The 19,964-nt window shown below is 49.7% G+C and overlaps 1 protein-coding gene across 6 annotated transcripts in view; it reads left to right on the top strand.

Annotated features, from left to right (window-relative positions):
• LOC138358011 (oxysterol-binding protein-related protein 8-like) overlaps window positions 1-19,964 on the top strand; it is a 148,659-nt gene that overhangs the window by 48,096 nt on the left and 80,599 nt on the right. For 3 of the 6 annotated variants that reach the window (XM_069315476.1, XM_069315475.1, XM_069315471.1), the window contains exon 2: window positions 8,262-8,330. The exons of 1 other annotated variant lie outside the window; for it this stretch is intronic. In XM_069315476.1, coding sequence (XP_069171577.1) covers window positions 8,262-8,330 — 69 coding nt within the window. Of the gene's footprint in view, window positions 1-8,261; window positions 8,331-15,515; window positions 15,866-19,964 lie in introns of all 6 variants that reach the window. 2 more of the 6 variants (XM_069315473.1, XM_069315474.1) reach the window with 1 other exon arrangement.

Here is a 19,964-nt window from a genome sequence, read left to right as displayed (position 1 = left end):
GTAGCTCAGGATACCATTACTCAACACCTTGTGTGGCTCAGGATACCTGTACTCAACACCTTGTGTAGCTCAGGATACCTGTACTCAACACCTTGTGTAGTTCAGGATACCATTACTCAACACCTTGTGTAGCTCAGGATACCATTACTCAACGCCTTGTGTAGTTCAGGATACCATTACTCAACGCCTTGTGTAGTTCAGGATACCATTACTCAACACCTTGTGTAGCTCAGGATACCATTGCTCAACGCCTTGTGTAGCTCAGGATACCATTGCTCAACGCCTTGTGTAGCTCAGGATACCTGTACTCAACACCTTGTGTAGCTCAGGATACCATTACTCAACACCTTGTGTGGCTCAGGATACCTGTACTCAACACCTTGTGTGGCTGAGGATACCTGTACTCAGCGTATCGCTGGGATGACCAAGTTTTTGGAGAGCATCACAACAGGAAGCTTCGGGCCGCTCCTGTATACTCACATCCCGGATATGAGCCCTCGTGGCTCCAATATCACTATCAACTCACTGGTTTGATTAGTTATGTTGGCTGTTGATGTGTAAGTTAAGTATGAACATGTGTGCACTCAAGAGCAACTTGTGCACAAGTGGCTTTCCCTCAGTCCGCTGCCTGTGGAGTATCAGTCTCATAGTTAATGAAATCTCTATTTGTATCCCGTGTTTTACACTTATGATTGGTTTCTCTTGATTTCAAATATTCTAAACCTCTTGAAAGTTTCTCGTGGACACATCTCTATTCTCTCACCTGAGTCATAGTCGTTAGGTTATCTTGAGATGATTTCGGGGCTTTAGTGTCCCCGCGGCCCGGTCCTCGACCAGGCCTCCACCCCCAGGAAGCAGCCCGTGACAGCTGACTAACACCCAGGTACCTATTTTACTGCTAGGTAACAGGGGCATAGGGTGAAAGAAACTCTGCCCATTGTTTCTCGCCGGCGCCTGTTATCGAACCCAGGACCACAGGATCACAAGTCCAGCGTGCTGTCCGCTCGGCCGACCGGCTCCCTCGTAGCCGAGGGAGTTGTTGTAGTTCAGATTGAGAGGTGACTACAGGTGCTCTACCACCCGTCATACACCCACAAACACTACACTACTGAGCTGCTGGAGAATATAGATATATATATAGGAGAATATAGGAGGAAATGTATATGTTTATCTCTCGGAATGTTCGGTAATACGTTTATGGCTTATGATGTGTGTCTATGTATGTATGTATTAACACGATGTACTGAACGGGGTGAGAATAGCTTGAGCTACCTCATCCCTTTGTGTGTATTTTACCTCAATAAACTTATTTCAATTTCAATAGGTATATTATTACCTGTTTGCTAGAGATGTGTAATGGTCTACCACGGAGAAGAGCGGCACCTTAAACTGATCATAGTCTTAAACAGTTTTATCAATCTCGCTCCCTTGCAGGTCTTCATTAGCCGCTCCTGATAGGGGGAGCCTTGAACCGGGGACACGCTTTGACTTTCACGATATTATTTTTTTTTTTGCGGGGTTCTTCAATGGCTTCCGTGCGATAACTGAGAATATCCCCTTGTGTTGATTTGATCCTAACAACACAATCGTGTATTGATGAAGGATTGTATGTGAAGTGTTGCTTCCAAAGTGGTGGCCATTATCAGAAGCACTTTACTGATTCCAAGTGTGAGTGCTGGAGGGATAGTGTGTGGAGACTTAAGGGTTGGCTCATGTCATGTAGGGTAGGAATTGTTCTCACTGTATCCCCTTGTGAGCTTTTTATATACTTATAAACTAGATGGGGATATCCGGCGGTGCCCGGGTCACTTCCTCCACCTCCCTATCTCTCCTCTCTCACCCCACCCCTCCCCCCTCCATATGATTTCCCTTCCCCATTCCTCTCTCTCATCCCTCCTCTCTTCCCATTCTCCTTCTTTCTCCCTCCTCTCCTCTCCTCTCTCCCTCTTCTCCTCTCTCCCTCCTCTCCTCTCTCCCTCCCTCCTCTCCTCTCTCCCTCCTCTCCTCTCTCCCTCCTCTCCTCTCTCCCTCCTCTCCCTTCCCCTCTCTCTTCTTCCACTCTTTCTCTCAGAATGCCGCATTATAAACAAATAAAAACTGTCAAATTCTCTGGGAATCGAAACCCTAATTTTCGAGATGGCAGGATTCGCTGGGAGTGACAAGAGGAGCCCCTACTCCTTATACCTGGCGGGTCACATCCACCTGCCTATGTCACTCCCATACACTGACAAATTACCCTGCAAAGTTGAGTGGGGCTAGCCCCAAGCGACTGGCCTTGGGGCTTACGTATACACAAATGTGCTAGCATACGACATACTATGTTATACGCTAGTGTATAACAAATATACTAACAAAATTATATTTTATATAAAGAATTATTAATGAAAACTTCAAAATGTAAAAAGCGACATCAAACGGTCAAATTCAATTTGTCTAAATCCCAAAATGAGATTTCTGCTCATTTTCATCGTTAAAATGCATATGAAAACTTGTTTCCAAAACAAATGATGAAAATCATTGTATTTTTTCGTAAGATTTAACAATAATTGGATTAATTTTCTGTATATTGTTTAACAAATGCTGTACATGCGCGCATGCGCACCAAACTGGTCTGAAACAAAGAAATAAGCAATACAAACATGACTTTCCATTGAATATCTCGCCTATGTTTTAACGTAATCGAAAAAGTTGATTATTACTTATATATTAAAGCAAAATATATGATATTATTTTGAACTTAAATTAATGCATATATAATGGATAAGTAACAGTATACCGAAAAAGTTGTTTTTCGGTATACTGTATTGACGTTAAAAAACGCTATGCCCTTCTGAAAATATAAAATTATTATAATTTGTATATATATATATATATATATATATATATATATATATATATATATATATATATATATATATATATATATATATATATATATATATATATATATACATAATTTGGCCGGGTAGGATATGTGGCACCTCAGCCTCTATGTGGCACATAGGGTTCAACTACACACTGGGACGCTCTTGCCACATTACTATTACTTCCCTTGTGAAGTTTTCATACATTACAGGTAATAACACCTGTAATTAGTAAACCATAAATGTCAATTTGCTAGGCTGTAGAACACTGAAGTTCAGCTCCCGGACCCCGATATGTGTGTGTCTAGACTTTTCTGCTCACATGTCCATTGTCACTCACAGGATGGGTATGGCGTCCACTACCCCCTCACAGGATGGGTATAGCGTCCACTACCCCTCACAGGATGGGTATGGTGTCCACTACCCCCCTCACAGGATGGGTATGGTGTCCACTACCCCTCACAGGCTGGGTATAGCGTCCACTACCCCTCACAGGATGGGTATGGTGTCCACTACCACTCACAGGATGGGTATGGTGTCCACTACCCCTCACAGGATGGGTATGGCGTCCACTACCCCTCACAGGATGGGTATAGCGTCCACTACCCCTCACAGGCTGGGTATAGCGTCCACTACCCCTCACAGGATGGGTATGGCGTCCACTACCACTCACAGGATGGGTATGGCGTCCACTACCCCTCACAGGATGGGTATGGTGTCCACTACCCCTCACAGGATGGGTATAGCGTCCACTACCCCTCACAGGATGGGTATGGCGTCCACTACCCCTCACAGGATGGGTATGGCGTCCACTACCCCTCACAGGCTGGGTATAGCGTCCACTACCCCTCACAGGATGGGTATGGCGTCCACTACCACTCACAGGATGGGTATGGCGTCCACTACCCCTCACAGGATGGGTATGGCGTCCACTACCCCTCACAGGATGGGTATAGCGTCCACTACCCCTCACAGGCTGGGTATGGCGTCCAATACTGCTGACAGTAACGTCCACTACCGCCCACAGGACGGGTATAGGGTGCATAGTAAATGAACCGAAATACAAAAATATGTTGGCAGCCATTGCGTGCAGGTAGTGGCGGCGGCTGCCAGCGAGGGAGGTCACCATGACTGCTTGTGTCTCCTGAGGCCTTGGGTGTGTGCTGTGTCCCGGATGTCTCACATGACACAATGTATTAATGGCGCCGGCTGACACGCATGACACATACGGGGTCTAATGACAGGAGAGGCGTGTGATGTAATCATGCCCCAGGCCTTGGTCGCCAGCCTAAATTCCACTATACCTTTCTTCGTAATTTCCGGGGACTTTGAGGGAGTTTGACCCCCCCCCCCAGCAGGAGCCACCACAACACCCACCCCCCCAGCAGGAGCCACCACAACACCCCCCCCCCCCGCAGGAGCCACCACAACACCCCCCAGCAGGAGCCACCACAACACCCCCCAGCAGGAGCCACCACAACACCCCCCCCCAGCACGAGCCACCACAACACCCCCCCCCCAGCAGGAGCCACCACAACACCCCCCCCCCCAGCAGGAGCCACCACAACACCCCCCCCCCAGCAGGAGCCCCCACACAACTTACCAAACCACTACATCTTTCCATAATAGCGACTTTGTTGAAATAAACAGTTTTGAGTTCCGAAGCACTACGAGGTTGTCTATAACAATACTCTTGGGTTGTGAAGTTTATGAGCTCGTAAACTGTTCAGTAAATGTAAACACAGCCGCCACGATTAATGAAAGATGTACAGGTTTCGCAGCTACGATTCCTGGACTTGGTCTTGTGACGGGTGTACCCTGAGCCACTGTGTCGCGTGCCCCGGGGCATACATTCCCTCCACCTCTTTAACTGCTCCCTTCTGTGGTTGACGTCGTTAACTGTTGGTTAACTGTGGTTATACTACCATCCTATACTTATACTTATCTATACTTATACTTATCTATATACCTATACTTATCTTCCGCCCTATATTTATAGGGTGGAAGTATACTTAAATATTCTTATATACTATGTAAATTTTCAATTAGTGACAAAAAATGTTACACTCTTCAGTGCCCGGAATTCCACGTGAGAGGTACACAGTATTATAGAAGGGAAGATCATTATATTACTGGAAATTTTTTAGAGGAAGGCAGAAACATAGAACATACAAGGGAGACGAACAGTCAGACAGAACCACTTCAGGATTACAGAGAGGGAGGGAGGGAGGTATCCACAAGACTGGAGTACAAGTCATCAACAAGCACACAGGTACTACACCATACAACACCCGTACTTGAAGTGACACCCACCAGAAGTGACACACAGGTGGAAACTGAGTGCCCAAATGAGTCACAGAGATATTAGAAAGAACTTTTTCAGTCTCAGAGTAGTTAGTAAATGGAATGCATTAGGAAGTGATGTGGTGGAGGCTGACTCCATACACAGTTTCAAGTGTAGATATGATAGAGCCCAGTAGGCTCAGGAACCTGTACACCAGTTGATTGACGGTTGAGAGGCGGGACCAAAGAGCCAGAGCTCAACCCCCGCAAGCACAATTAGGTGAGTACAGGTGGAAACTGAGTGCCCAAATGAGTCACAGAGATATTAGAAAGATTTTTTTAGTGTCAGAGTAGTTGACAAATGGAATGCATTAGGCAGTGATGTGGTGGAGGCTGACTCCATACACAGTTTCAAGTGTAGATATGATAGAGCCCAATAGGCTCAGGAACCTGTACACCTGTTGATTGACAGTTGAGAGGCGGGACCAAAGAGCCAGAGCTCAACCCCCGGTAGCACAAATAGGTGAGTACAATATGGGAAATCATTCATATTTGCATTTATTCATATAGTACAAGGCCTAAAATCAAAATAAATAAGGTTAAGTTCATAAATGACCTTCTAATAGAATCGAACTCGATATTTGATGCATTTACAGAAACCCACACAGAGGACTACATAGTGAAATCTGGATCCCAAATTATACTCTATATAGATGTGGCAGAGTAATTAGGTCAAGTGGAGGAGTAGATCTGTATATTAAAGAGGAACTGGCATACACAGAGCTCCTGAACTCGACTAATGAGGTGGTGGTAGAGGTACTTTCAATCAAGGTAGACAATATAAATAATTATTATTCTAATATACAAACCACCAGATGCAACAGTTGAGGAATTCACTGAACAGATCCACAAAATAGAGAATATCCTTGATAACCTAGCAAACCCAGTACCAGATATTATCTTCCTTGGAGACTTCAATCTACCTAGTTTGGAGAATAGTAAACAATAACATTATAGTAGGAAATCAACCTGGAAATAACCAACCACAGGTCAGAGAACTACTGAGATTCTGTGACAAATTCTCGCTCAGTCAGCAGATTACAGAACCAACTAGGAACGAGAACACGCTGGACCTGATATTCACGAACAATGATGAGCTAATCAGAGACATTACTGTCTCAGACACTACGTACTCGGACCACAAGCTCATTGAAGTGCAAACTAACATTAATAACGGTAGTAGGCCCACGAGAAACAACAAGCGAGAAGGGTTATTCAATAAATTCAATTTAAATATTAAAAGGATGGACTGGGAGAAAATAAACAGGGAACTTACAAACATTCAATGGGAAAATGTTCTAAGTAATAAAATCCCTACACAAGGAATAGAAAAACTGACTTCTGAAGCCTATGAAGTCTGAAACATGTTCCTTTGAGGAAAGCCAGAAAGATGTCCAATGTAGAAAGAACGCAGACGACATTACAAAAGAAGGAAAAAAATTAACGGAAATGCTTAAGCAGACACGACTCTATACAGAGAAGGAATAATTTAAACAGGGAGATTGAAGAAATCGAACAGAGACTGAAGCATTCATATCAGATTGAAGAAAGGCAATTGAACAGAAAGCAATTCAAAAAATAAAGAAAAACCCAAAATATTTCATCACATGCTAAATCAAAAGCAAAAATCATTGCCAGTATTGGACCTATTCGTACCAGTGACGGTTCATACACTGAGGATGACAAAGAAATTTGTGAAATCCTAAAAAGCCGTATGAGGACATGTTTAGCACTCCGATAAACAGCATGAAAGTGGAAGATCCGGACAACCTCTTTATGCATGATATCCAAACACCTGTAAATATAACTGATATCAACACGAACGTGGCAGATTTTGAAAGAGAAATTTACAACATGCCCATGCACTCGGCCCCGGGTCCAGACTCGTGGAATTCAATATTTATAAAGAAATGCAAAGTGCCGGTAGCACAGGCACTCAGTATAGTGTGGAGGAAGAGCTTGGACACGGGGGAGATACCAGATGCACTTAAAGTAGCAGACATAGCCCCTCTACACAAGGGTGGGAGCAAAGCATTGGCAAAGAATTATAGACCAGTTGCACTAACGTCCCACATAATAAAAGTATTTGAGAGTGATCAGGAGTCAGGTCACTAGTTTCATGGAGACCAATCACCTCAACAACCCAGGCCAACATGGATTTAGAGCGGGAAGATCATGCCTCTCACAGCTACTTAACCACTACAACAAATTCACTGAGACATTAGAAGAAAAAGAGAATGCAAATGTGGTATACACGGATTTTGCAAAGACATTCGATAAATGTGGCCATGGAGTGATAGCACACAAAATGAGGTCAATGGGAATAACTGGTGAAGTGGGACGCTGGATACTCAGTTTTCTGTCGAACAGAACACAAAAAGTAAGTCAACCATATAAAATCGAGCCCAAGCGCAGTTAAAAGCTCTGTACCTCAGGATACAGTCCTTGCACCACTGCTTTTCCTTATTCTCATATCAGATATAGACGAATATACAAGTCACAGCTTCGTGTCATTCTTTGCAGATGACACAAAAATCAGCATGAAAATTACCTCTGCTGAAGACATTGAAAATCTACGATCAGATATTAATAAAGTTTTCGACTGGGCAGCAGAAAATAACATGATGTTTAACAGTGATAAATTCCAGGTACTCAGGTACGGTAAAAATGAGAACCTAAACCTAACACATAATACAGGGTACAAAACATAATACAGGGCACCAGGGGGGTTGCAACCAGTGGTGTCGACAGCTGTGGTTACCGGGTACTAGCGCAGATAATGAGTGTTTACATCAGAGTGATATGTAGCACTCGTGATAACACGTGGACTAGATAGTGCAGGCTATCAACCACCCCATCTCTCGCGTGTCCAAGCTGGCCACAAGCTTGGAGCCCTGTTATGAGCTACGGCCCAGCTTAACCCAAATATGAGACTGAGTGTGACTCTGTTAAGACACGAGACACTACTGAGTGTGACTCTGGTAAGACATGAGACATTACTGAGTGTGAGAGGTACGAGATGAGACACTAACCAAGAGTCTCTCTCACCCACAGTAATCAGCGTGGACGGGGGCACCTCTGCAGAGTGCAGCGACGTCAGTGTAGCCAATTCTCCCCGCACAGGTCAGTATACACATTCACTCTTCTTGCACTCTACTCCCTTCCCTTCTCTCTACCCTCCTCTCACTACTCTCACCCTCTCTGTCTCTCTCCCCTCTCTGTCTCTCCTCCTCCTCACACTACTCTCTTTCTTCCGTGTGTGTGTTGTCACTTTCTAATATACTGCTGCCACTTTCACTCTTCTCACTCTGCTCTTCCGCTCTCCTGTCATCCATCTTTATTAGCCTTCATCTTCACGTCTTTACTCAGTATTGTGTGAATATAATTTAGCAAACATTTGTTATTTACCGTTTTCCTGCCCATCGGCTTGTACTGGTCGGTAGGGCAACGGCTTTGCTTCTTGTAGAGTCGGCGTTCGATCCCCGATGGTGCAAGTAGATGGACATGGTTCCTTCACTCCATTCTTGTATCCCAGCTCCTAGTCCTCGTATCCCAGCTCCCTGTCCTCGTATCCCAGCTCCTAGTCCTCGTATCCCAGCTCCTAGTCCTCGTATCCCAGCTCCTAGTCCTCGTATCCCAGCTCCTAGTCCTCGTATCCCAGCTCCTAGTCCTCGTATCCCAGCTCCTAGTCCTCGTATCCCAGCTCCTAGTCCTCGTATCCCAGCTCCTAGTCCTCGTATCCCAGCTCCTAGTCCTCGTATCCCAGCTCCTAGTCCTCGTATCCCAGCTCCTAGTCCTCGTATCCCAGCTCCTAGTCCTCGTATCCCAGCTCCCTGTCCTCGTATCCCAGCTCCCTGTCCTCGTATCCCAGCTCCTAGTCCTCGTATCCCAGCTCCCTGTCCTCGTATCCCAGCTCCCTGTCCTCGTATCCCAGCTCCCTGTCCTCGTATCCCAGTTCCTAGTCCTCGTATCCCAGTTCCTAGTTCTCGTATCCCAGCTCCTAGTCCTCGTATCCCAGTTCCTTGTCCTCGTATCCCAGTTCCTTGTCCTCGTATCCCAGCTCCCTGTCCTCGTATCCCAGCTCCCTGTCCTCGTATCCCAGCTCCCTGTCCTCGTATCCCAGCTCCTAGTCCTCGTATCCCAGCTACAGTGGGTTAGGGTTCTTAGTTCATAACGCCCGTCCTCTCGAGTAGTCACAACGTCACGAAGCTTATGTACTACCCGAACCTAACCTAACCTAACCTAACCGAGGACTCACAAATAGAAAACGGAACAGCCCGTCAATTTTGCGCGTCACTCTTTGAGTTATAGTACGTCAAATTTTGACGTTGGGGGAGTTAGACGTCCAAAATGCGATGTGCTTTTGGAGAGGACGGGTTGTTAAGACGTTATTTCTGAGACCTGTTGTAGTTGCAGGTTATTGTATTATTGTATTTCTATTATTGTTTCTTGTTATTGTTTTTTTTCTCTTTATAAGTGTTTTGGGTGAATGTTAATTGTGTATTGTTGTTTATCATGTGTTTTATGTAATGTAGAGGTTGTGGGTCCATGATGCGGGTGTTGGGGCAGGTGTTTAGATAATGCGGGTGTTGGGGCAGGTGTTTACATAATGCGGGTGTTGGGGCAGGTGTTTAGATAATGCGGGTGTTGGACGACTCGTCGCTGAAGGTACAGCACACAGGAAGGAGTGAAAAGATAATTCTCAGAGTGTACCAGCCGTGAGACACAACACAGAGACTTGTGGGTACCAACATGTAAGGCCAAAAGTTAAAATCGAGAAATAAAATTGCGCTCATAAATGGCCTCCTAATAAAGTCCAAATCAATATCTGAAGCATTCGCAGAAACCCAAAATATCAGTTATATAGATGTGATAGAGTAAATAGATCAAGTGGAGGAGTAGGGGTTATCTTGAGATGATTTCGGGGCTTTAGTGTCCCCGCGGCCCGGTCCTCGACCAGGCCTCCACCCCCAGGAAGCAGTCCGTGACAGCTGACTAACACCCAGGTACCTATTTTACTGCTAGGTAACAGGGGCATAGGGTGAAAGAAACTTTTGCCCATTGTTTCTCGCCGGCACCTGGGATCGAACCCAGGACCACAGGATCACAAGTCCAGCGTGCTGTCCGCTCGGCCGACCGGCTCCCTAACCGGGTGTGTATATGAAAGAGGAACTTGTATGTATAGAGCTCCTAAACGGTTGGGCACTTTACGAAATATGAAATTGCTTGTATAATCTAGAGAGCCAGGTGTCGAATATCGTCTTCCTTGGAGACTTCAGTCTACCCAGTTATGGAGAGCATCAAATAGTAACATTATAACAGGAAATCACCCTGGAAATAACCCATCGCAGGTCAGAGAACTAATTAGATTCTGGGACCAATTTCCGCTCAGTCGGCAGCAAACAGAGCCAACTAGGAAGGAAAATACTGTCGAGGAGGAGGTGGTGGTGGTCGCGAACTGTGAAGCAATCGAGGACATTACAGTCTTGGATATTACAGACTCATACCACAAACATCTTGTGGGAAACGGTTTTAAATAATTTTCGACTGGGTATGAACAAATAAAATGATTTTTAAGTGATAATTTCCAGATGGGTACGGTAAAAATTGTGATCTGTGGACGAAATACAGAGTACAGGAGAGAACGACGTCTCCTCCTGGAAGGAGAACTACTGTAAGCATCTGGGGATAGCAAAGTCAGACGACTTAACAAAGTCAGCCTTTAAACATATAAACGGCCAGCAAATGATAGAGGTGGATTGTGAGAATATTCAATTTCAGATCTTCCAGCACAGTGATCATATTATGTCAATTGTGCTGTCTCGCCTCGAGTACTCACTCACCCTCTCAGAGCAGGAAAGTTTTCTGAAACAGAGGTACTCATAGATACGATGTAGCAGCGACTCAAAGCTCTCAAAATGTACTCTCTAAAAAGAGCTGGAGTGGATATGTGGGCCTGTGGGTCGGTCCAAGCAACAGCCTGGTGGACCAAGCTGTCACAAGTCAAGCCTGGCCTCGGGCCGGGCTTGTGGAGTACAACTGCTCCCAGAATCAGACGTTGAGTCACAATAACATGACTGAAGAATTGATGACCAAACCACAACTCGGAAGATTGAGAAGCGACGAAGTTGTTTCTGTGCGTCCTGAGTTGTGGTTTGGTGATCACAACTCCCAGGAACCTCATCCAGGTACAGTCCAGGTATCACATGTACCTGGAAGATACTGGAAGCAAAGTTCCCAGTACTCACAGCATAATAACACGATGAAGCGAAAGATATGGTAGGAAATGTAGATTAGACCCAGTGAGGAGTAGAGGCGGTGTAGGCTCAGAGCACATTGTAGGGAGGTGAGCCACAGGTGGGCCACAGGTGGGCCGCAGGTGGGCCGCAGGTGAGCCACAGGTGGGCCACAGATACACCGCGGGTAATGAAGCGGGACAGGTAGTGTGGGAAGGTAAGGGCACAGGTGATGGTGGGGGAGCTCGCTCACTGTGACCTTGAATCCTGGCAGTCCAATGGTGGTGCTGTATGTTACCTCCCTCCAGCGGTGTGTGGGGGAGGCCACGCCCTCCAGCGGTGTGTGGGGGAGGCCACGCCCTCCAGCGGTGTGTGGGGGAGGCCACGCCCTCCAGCGGTGTGTGGGGGAGGCCACGCCCTCCAGCGGTGTGTGGGGGAGGCCACGCCCTCCAGCGGTGTGTGGGGGAGGCCACGCCCTCCAGCGGTGTGTGGGGGAGGCCACGCCCTCCAGCGGTGTGTGGGGGAGGCCACGCCCTCCAGCGGTGTGTGGGGGAGGCCACGCCCTCCAGCGGTGTGTGGGGGAGGCCACGCCCTCCAGCGGTGTGTGGGGGAGGCCACGCCCTCCAGCGGTGTGTGGGGGAGGCCACGCCCTCCAGCGGTGTGTGGGGGAGGCCACGCCCTCCAGCGGTGTGTGGGGGAGGCCACGCCCTCCAGCGGTGTGTGGGGGAGGCCACGCCCTCCAGCGGTGTGTGGGGGAGGCCACGCCCTCCAGCGGTGTGTGGGGGAGGCCACGCCCTCCAGCGGTGTGTGGGGGAGGCCACGCCCTCCAGCGGTGTGTGGGGGAGGCCACGCCCTCCAGCGGTGTGTGGGGGAGGCCACGCCCTCCAGCGGTGTGTGGGGGAGGCCACGCCCTCCAGCGGTGTGTGGGGGAGGCCACGCCCTCCAGCGGTGTGTGGGGGAGGCCACGCCCTCCAGCGGTGTGTGGGGGAGGCCACGCCCTCCAGCGGTGTGTGGGGGAGGCCACGCCCTCCAGCGGTGTGTGGGGGAGGCCACGCCCTCCAGCGGTGTGTGGGGGAGGCCACGCCCTCCAGCGGTGTGTGGGAGAGGCCACGCCCTCCAGCGGTGTGTGGGAGAGGCCACGCCCTCCAGCGGTGTGTGGGGGAGGCCACGCCCTCCAGCGGTGTGTGGGGGAGGCCACGCCCTCCAGCGGTGTGTGGGGGAGGCCACGCCCTCCAGCGGTGTGTGGGGGAGGCCACGCCCTCCAGCGGTGTGTGGGGGAGGCCACGCCCTCCAGCGGTGTGTGGGGGAGGCCACGCCCTCCAGCGGTGTGTGGGGGAGGCCACGCCCTCCAGCGGTGTGTGGGGGAGGCCACGCCCTCCAGCGGTGTGTGGGGGAGGCCACGCCCTCCAGCGGTGTGTGGGGGAGGCCACGCCCTCCAGCGGTGTGTGGGGGAGGCCACGCCCTCCAGCGGTGTGTGGGGGAGGCCACGCCCTCCAGCGGTGTGTGGGGGAGGCCACGCCCTCCAGCGGTGTGTGGGGGAGGCCACGCCCTCCAGCGGTGTGTGGGGGAGGCCACGCCCTCCAGCGGTGTGTGGGGGAGGCCACGCCCTCCAGCGGTGTGTGGGAGAGGCCACGCCCTCCAGCGGTGTGTGGGAGAGGCCACGCCCTCCAGCGGTGTGTGGGGGAGGCCACGCCCTCCAGCGGTGTGTGGGGGAGGCCACGCCCTCCAGCGGTGTGTGGGGGAGGCCACGCCCTCCAGCGGTGTGTGGGGGAGGCCACGCCCTCCAGCGGTGTGTGGGGGAGGCCACGCCCTCCAGCGGTGTGTGGGGGAGGCCACGCCCTCCAGCGGTGTGTGGGGGAGGCCACGCCCTCCAGCGGTGTGTGGGAGAGGCCACGCCCTCCAGCGGTGTGTGGGGGAGGCCACGTCCTCCAGCGGTGTGTGGGGGAGGCCACGCCCTCCAGCGGTGTGTGGGGGAGGCCACGCCCTCCCTTTCCCCCCCTTACCCTCCTCTTCCCCCCTACCCTCCCTTTCCCCCCTGCCCCTCCCTTTCTCCCCTAACCCCTCAACATCGCCCCTCACATGAATTCCTGCCATTTACCTTCACCTATGCCCCCCTCCCTCCCCCCCTGGCCTTGAGTGCCACCCTACCTGTGACGTCATTGTTTACCTGGCAGCTCGTGTGCCAACGGCTGTGTGGCTTGAGCGTGGCACTGTTTGAGGGTCTTTATAGGGGCGGGGGGGGGAGGGAAGGTGGGGGGGAGACATAACACAATAACAATGTTCTCCTCGGCTTCACAGCTCCACAGTCACACACACTCCCTTCTTGTTCTTGGGTCGAGGCCTCTTGAATTGAATTAAAAATTTTCCCCGAGGGGCGAGTTTATTGGGCAGCGTCACTCATCTTGTGAGTGGACACACCGCCATAGTGACAGTATTGGGCAGCGTCACTCATCTTGTGAGTGGACACACCGCCATAGTGACAGTATTGGGCAGCGGCACTCATCCTGTGAGTGGACACACCGCCATAGTGACAGTATTGGGCAGCGCCACTCATCCTGTGAGTGGACGCACCGCCATAGTGACAGTATTGGGCAGCGTCACTCATCCTGTGAGTGGACACACCGCCATAGTGACAGTATTGGGCAGCGCCACTCATCCTGTGAGTGGACACACCGCCATAGTGACAGTATTGGGCAGCGCCACTCATCCTGTGAGTGGACACACCGCCATAGCAGCATGCACAACACTCCCCAATAGGAAGAAAACCCGCTGGGTTGTTCATCCTGTCACTTGTACCCAGGCACAGCTGGGACTTGAATTGTTGTCATGTCAGCGGGTGTATGACAGTGTACCTACTGCTACTACGCTACTGGAGTATTTACTCTGTGTCTGCAGAATCGAGCTATTAGCTCCTGGACCCCGCCTTTCTAACCAGTCTATTTTACCTTTATTGTATTTACTACATCTGTATTTATTTAACATTCGCGCGCACAAACACGCCCACATCTACACCAAGCAGCCCGTAGCACTGTCTAACTCCAAGGTATCTATTTACTGCTAGGTGAACAGCAGTATCAGGGTCAACGTAACACAGTCCATTTGTTTCCGCCTCAGCCGGGACTCGAACCCGGGCCATTAGGACTATGATCCCCAAGTGCTGTCCACTCAGCCGCGAGCTAACCCCTCTCCCTCCCCTTGTACTCACCTAGTTGTGCTTGCGGGTGTTGAGCTCTGGCTCTTTAGTCCCGCCTAGTGTAGCTACCCCTAGTGTAGTATTGTGTGTACTCACCTAATTGTGCTTGCGGGGGTTGAGCTTTGGCTCTTTGGTCCTGCCTCTCAACTGCCAATCAACAGGTGTACAGATTCCTGAGCCTACTGGGCTCTATCATATCTACATTTGAAACTGTGTGTGTGTGTGTGTGTGTGTGTGTGTGTGTGTGTGTGTGTGTGTGTGTGTGTGTGTGTGTGTGTGTGTGTGTGTACTCACCTAGTTGTGTTTGCGGGGGTTGAGCTCTGGCTCTTTGGTCCCGCCTCTCAACGCCTCTGTGTGTGTGTGTGTGTGTGTGTGTGTGTGTGTGTGTGTGTGTGTGTGTGTGTGTGTGTGTGTGTGTGTGTGTGTGTTGTGTGACGTTTTGTGAATATTCACTTTCTCTCTTTCTCTCCCCTCGTTGACATTTTATTTCTTTATCTTAATTAATGTTAAATTAACTATATTTCATGGATTTAATGTCGTAGTTCCAACGCAATTATTCCTACTGACTGTTGTAGACATTATTAATGTTTCTCATTATTAGTATAGCGAGTGTTGTAGAGGATGTTGTAGGAGGATAAAGAGCAGGTTATTAATAAGACATAATTCTGCTTCTCCCACCAATACCTTATTAATGTGGTTGTGTTTTAAGTAATACTTGATACACTAATGTTTATACTTTTCTCCCATACAACAGCTGGTTTAATACTTGTGTGTTAGGTAGAGTAGTGTAAACTAAGGCTGGTGTTGGAGTAGAGTAGTGGGTACAGTGTACACTCATAATTACTATATTTAGTCAGAAATTTGTGTTGATTTTTCCAGCCTAGAGTAGATCCGGTCGACCCCCGCCGGCCGGCTCTCCCTAGCCTTCCCCGGGGGTAGGCAGGGATAACCCCGCCGCGCCCCCCTGGGGGCAGGCTAGCCCTCGCTGGCCCACTCTACCACCTCCCCGGGGCAGGCTACACGCTGCAGACCAGAGCTACTCCTCCCCGGGGGCAGACTAGAACATTGAGAGTGGTTGTTGTCTTCTGGAAGGGGGGCTAACCCGTGCAGGCCGGCTCCACAGCCCCCCCCCCCAGGGGAAGGACATTCCACCGCCCCTCTGTCTCCTCCCCCAGCACGGCTGCCCCTCCCCCGGCCCATCATGAACTCCCCCGCCCCTCACAAGCCAGGTAACCCGATGTGCTTATCTGCTTCTATCTCTCCTTTTCCCGCTCCCTACTTCCGCGTCCAGGTGTCCGCGCCCTCCCACGGGTCCCTCTTTCTCGTGTCCCTCCTTCCCGTGTCCAGGTGTCCTCTCCGTCCCTCCCATGTGTCCCCTCCGTCCCTCCCATGTGTCCCTCTGGTGTGCAGGTGTCCGCACCTTCCCATGTGTGCCTGAGGCCCCCATCCCGTCTCCTCACGGGACCTGAAACTTTTTCAACTATGCCGTGTTTAGTGTCGTGACCCTGAATGTTGTCGCCTGCTCTTGACCTCTCCCTTGTATAGACTTTGTCAACCCTCCCCCCCCCTGTGTTTACGTTCTCTGGTTGTCCACCCCCTAGTGTAGTCTGCTGTGTTTACGTTCTCTGGTTCTCTGCTGTGCCCACCCCCTAGTGTAGTCTGCTGTGTTCACGTTTTCTGGTTCTCTGCTGTGCCCACTCCCTAGTGTAGTCTGCTGTGTTTACGTTCTCTGGTTGTCTGCTGTGCCCACCCCTAGTGTAGTCTGCTGTGTTTACGTTTTCTGGTTCTCTGCTGTGCCCACTCCCTAGTGTAGTCTGCTGTGTTTACGTTCTCTGGTTGTCTGCTGTGTCTCCACCCCTAGTATAACCTGTGCCTACCCCTAGTGTAGCCTGCTGTGCTCACCCATTCTTGTAGTAGTAGTAGTAGTAGTAGTAGTAGCAGCAGCATGTAGTACAATGTTAAAGTGTAGTTTGTACTTTTAGCGTATCTGTGTACCTTGTAGCTAAGGACCATTCACAATGAAGCTTGGATGCATTGCCTTTATGGTGAAGTCTTGCGCGGCTTCTGGTGGTGGTGGTGGTGTTGGTGGTGGGTGTGGTTGTGTGGGGTTGTGGTTGTATGTGTTAAAAAGAGTTCCGGTTCTCAACGATAAGAACACCAGGTGGTAAGTTAACTCGTCTAGGATAAGGGAGGGTAAGTAGATTAAACAGACTACCACTTTACTGAGTGAATTGACAACTGCATTATTTAGAATTTAGAGTGCATTAACGAGTAATATAAGTAATATTAACATTATACACAAGGTACATAGATTTAGTGCTCCAGACCACAGATGCAAACACGACCAGTCCACACTAACCTTTCTCGGAACAGCAAGTTGCAGCGAGTACCTTGTGTATAATGTGTCCCAGGGAGTACCTTATGTGTGTGTAGTAGTCTTACACGTGTCCCAGGGAGTACCATGTGTGTAGTAGTCTTACACGTGTCCCAGGGAGTACCATGTGTGTAGTAGTCTTACACGTGTCCCAGGGAGTACCATGTGTGTAGTAGTCTTACACGTGTCCCAGGGAGTACCATGTGTGTAGTAGTCTTACACGTGTCCCAGGGAGTACCATGTGTGTAGTACTCTTACACGTGTCCCAGGGAGTACCATGTGTGTAGTACTCTTACACGTGTCCCAGGGAGTACCTTATGTGTAGTAGTCTTACACGTGTCCCAGGGAGTACCTTATGTGTAGTAGTCTTACACGTGTCCCAGGGAGTACCATGTGTGTAGTAGTCTTACACGTGTCCCAGGGAGTACCATGTGTGTAGTAGTCTTACACGTGTCCCAGGGAGTACCATGTGTGTAGTAGTCTTACACGTGTCCCAGGGAGTACCATGTGTGTAGTACTCTTACACGTGTCCCAGGGAGTACCATGTGTGTAGTACTCTTACACGTGTCCCAGGGAGTACCTTATGTGTAGTAGTCTTACACGTGTCCCAGGGAGTACCTTATGTGTAGTAGTCTTACACGTGTCCCAGGGAGTACCATGTGTGTAGTAGTCTTACACGTGTCCCAGGGAGTACCATGTGTGTAGTAGTCTTACACGTGTCCCAGGGAGTACCATGTGTGTAGTACTCTTACACGTGTCCCAGGGAGTACCATGTGTGTAGTACTCTTACACGTGCCCCAGGGAGTACCTTATGTGTAGTAGTGTTACACATGCCCCAGGGAGTACCATGCAGACCATTCCTGGTGGCTACAGACCGCGCTCCATCCACCGACATTCATCTGAAAGTTATCCTTGGCATTCTCAGACATTTTGGAGCTAACTGATCTTTGAGTATATTTTCCACATTCATCATCCGTTATGTTACTGTAATGTGGGTTGTTGGTATTTTTCAGTAATGTTACGCTTTTTTCGGGTTGAATAAATTATTTTGTTCCCTAATTGGTTGTTAGTTTGGTATCTGTGTCAGCGTTATCACGGCTGTTATCTGTATACATTCAGGAGTGGCTCCAGTCTTGCACTGCGCTCTTCTAAAGTCCTCATATATTTTGTTTCATACTTTGTCAAGTTCGTGTGGGAGTTGTGGTATTGATAGTAGGGTTGAATGACCTTGATACCTTCTTGATACCTGGTTGATGGGGTTCTGGGAGTTGTTCTACTCCCCAAGTCCGGCCCGGACGTGGCTCATCCCTGTAGGAGCTACTAATTAGTGTCATTATTGGGCTGTAAGTGCCGTGATTATCCTCTCTCCCAGGCCCCGGGATCACACACATGGCGCCTCCTGCCTCTCTCGCCCACAACATGTAGTCTCTACAAACTTAGGTCGCTAATTTATTTAATATTTTATCTTATGTAAATTGTGAGCAGCTGACTCCGGCGGCAGTCCTGTTGCGGCCTGCAGAAGTCCTCTTGCGACAGGTAATTATTCTGTTATGACACATTTATACGTAATGTGTAGGCTGTAGTCGTGATACATTCTTCCATTGAATAGAGTACTCCTTACCAATATTGTACTCGGCTAATTGTGCTTGCGGGGGTTGAGCTTTGGCTCTTTTGGTCCCGTGTGTAGCGGCTAGTGTTGACCGGTGCCCCCAGTATGGTCCCGTGTGTAGCGGCTAGTGTTGACCGGTGCCCCCAGTATGGTGCTGTGTGTAGCGGCTAGTGTTGACCGGTGCCCCCAGTATGGTCCCGTGTGTGGCGGCTAGTGTTGACCGGTGCCCCCAGTATGGTGCTGTGTGTAGCGGCTAGTGTTGACCGGTGCCCCCAGTATGGTGCTGTGTGTAGCTGCTAGTGTTGACCGGTGCCCCCAGTATGGTGCCGTGTGTAGCGGCTAGTGTTGACCGGTGCCCCCAGTATGGTGCTGTGTGTAGCGGCTAGTGTTGACCGGTGCCCCCAGTATGGTGCCGTGGGAGAGGCTCTATGCCAGTACAGTACAGTAAGAGAAAACTGGACTGTTTTCTAAGAGAAGTACCGGACCAACCTGGCTGTGGTGGGTATGTGGGCCTGCGGGCCGCTCCAAGCAACAGCCTGGTGGACCAAACTCTCACAAGTCGCACCTGGCCTCGGGCCGGGCTTGGGGAGTAGAAGAACTCCCAGAACCCCATCAACCAGGTATATGTGGGCCTGCGGGCCGCTCCAAGCAACAGCCTGGTGGACCAAACTCTCACAAGTCAAGCCTGGCCTCGGGCCGGGCTTGGGGAGTAGAACTCCCAGAACCCCATCAACCAGCACCACGAAGCCACCGCGGTTCAGAGCCACAACTGTTGTAGGAACACGGTTGTGGTAGAGGCAGGAACGCAACTGTGGTTGACCTGCACATTAAGGTGCGGTTATCAAGGTGGCTTCCAAGTGAATCCTCTATTGTCGATTGCAACATTTCGCCCCCCTTCCCCCCCCCCCACTCCAGGTCTAGTTGACGGCTATAATTGGAAGCACAGAGGTAGTCTCCCCTTCTGGGGCCAGATTCACGAAAGCAGTTACGAAACACTGATGAACCTGTACATCTTTTCTCAATCTTTTGCGGCTTTGTTTCCAATTATTAAGCAGTTAATGAGCTCCGAAGCACCAGGAGGCTGTTTATAACAATAGTGTATTGGGAAGTTTTCATGCTTGTAAACTGTTTAATACATGTAACCAAAGCCGTCAAAGATTGAGGAAAGATGTACACGTTCGTAAGTGCTTGCGTAACTGCTTCGTGAATCTGGCTTTTGGAGCCAGGGTATTATATAATAACTTTAGTTCATAAAAGAGTAGTTAGCAATTGAAGACCTGTTGTCGGTCATTAGCCAGTTGTCGGGGGACGTGTTTGGCGTAACTACCTGTTGAGGAAGATTGTT

This window comes from Procambarus clarkii, chromosome 81 (genome assembly GCF_040958095.1).
Source record: "Procambarus clarkii isolate CNS0578487 chromosome 81, FALCON_Pclarkii_2.0, whole genome shotgun sequence".
In the NCBI taxonomy this organism is placed as follows: Eukaryota; Metazoa; Arthropoda; class Malacostraca; order Decapoda; family Cambaridae; genus Procambarus; species Procambarus clarkii.
Note: the sequence above shows the minus strand (reverse complement) of the source record. Positions and strands in the feature narration are given on the sequence as shown.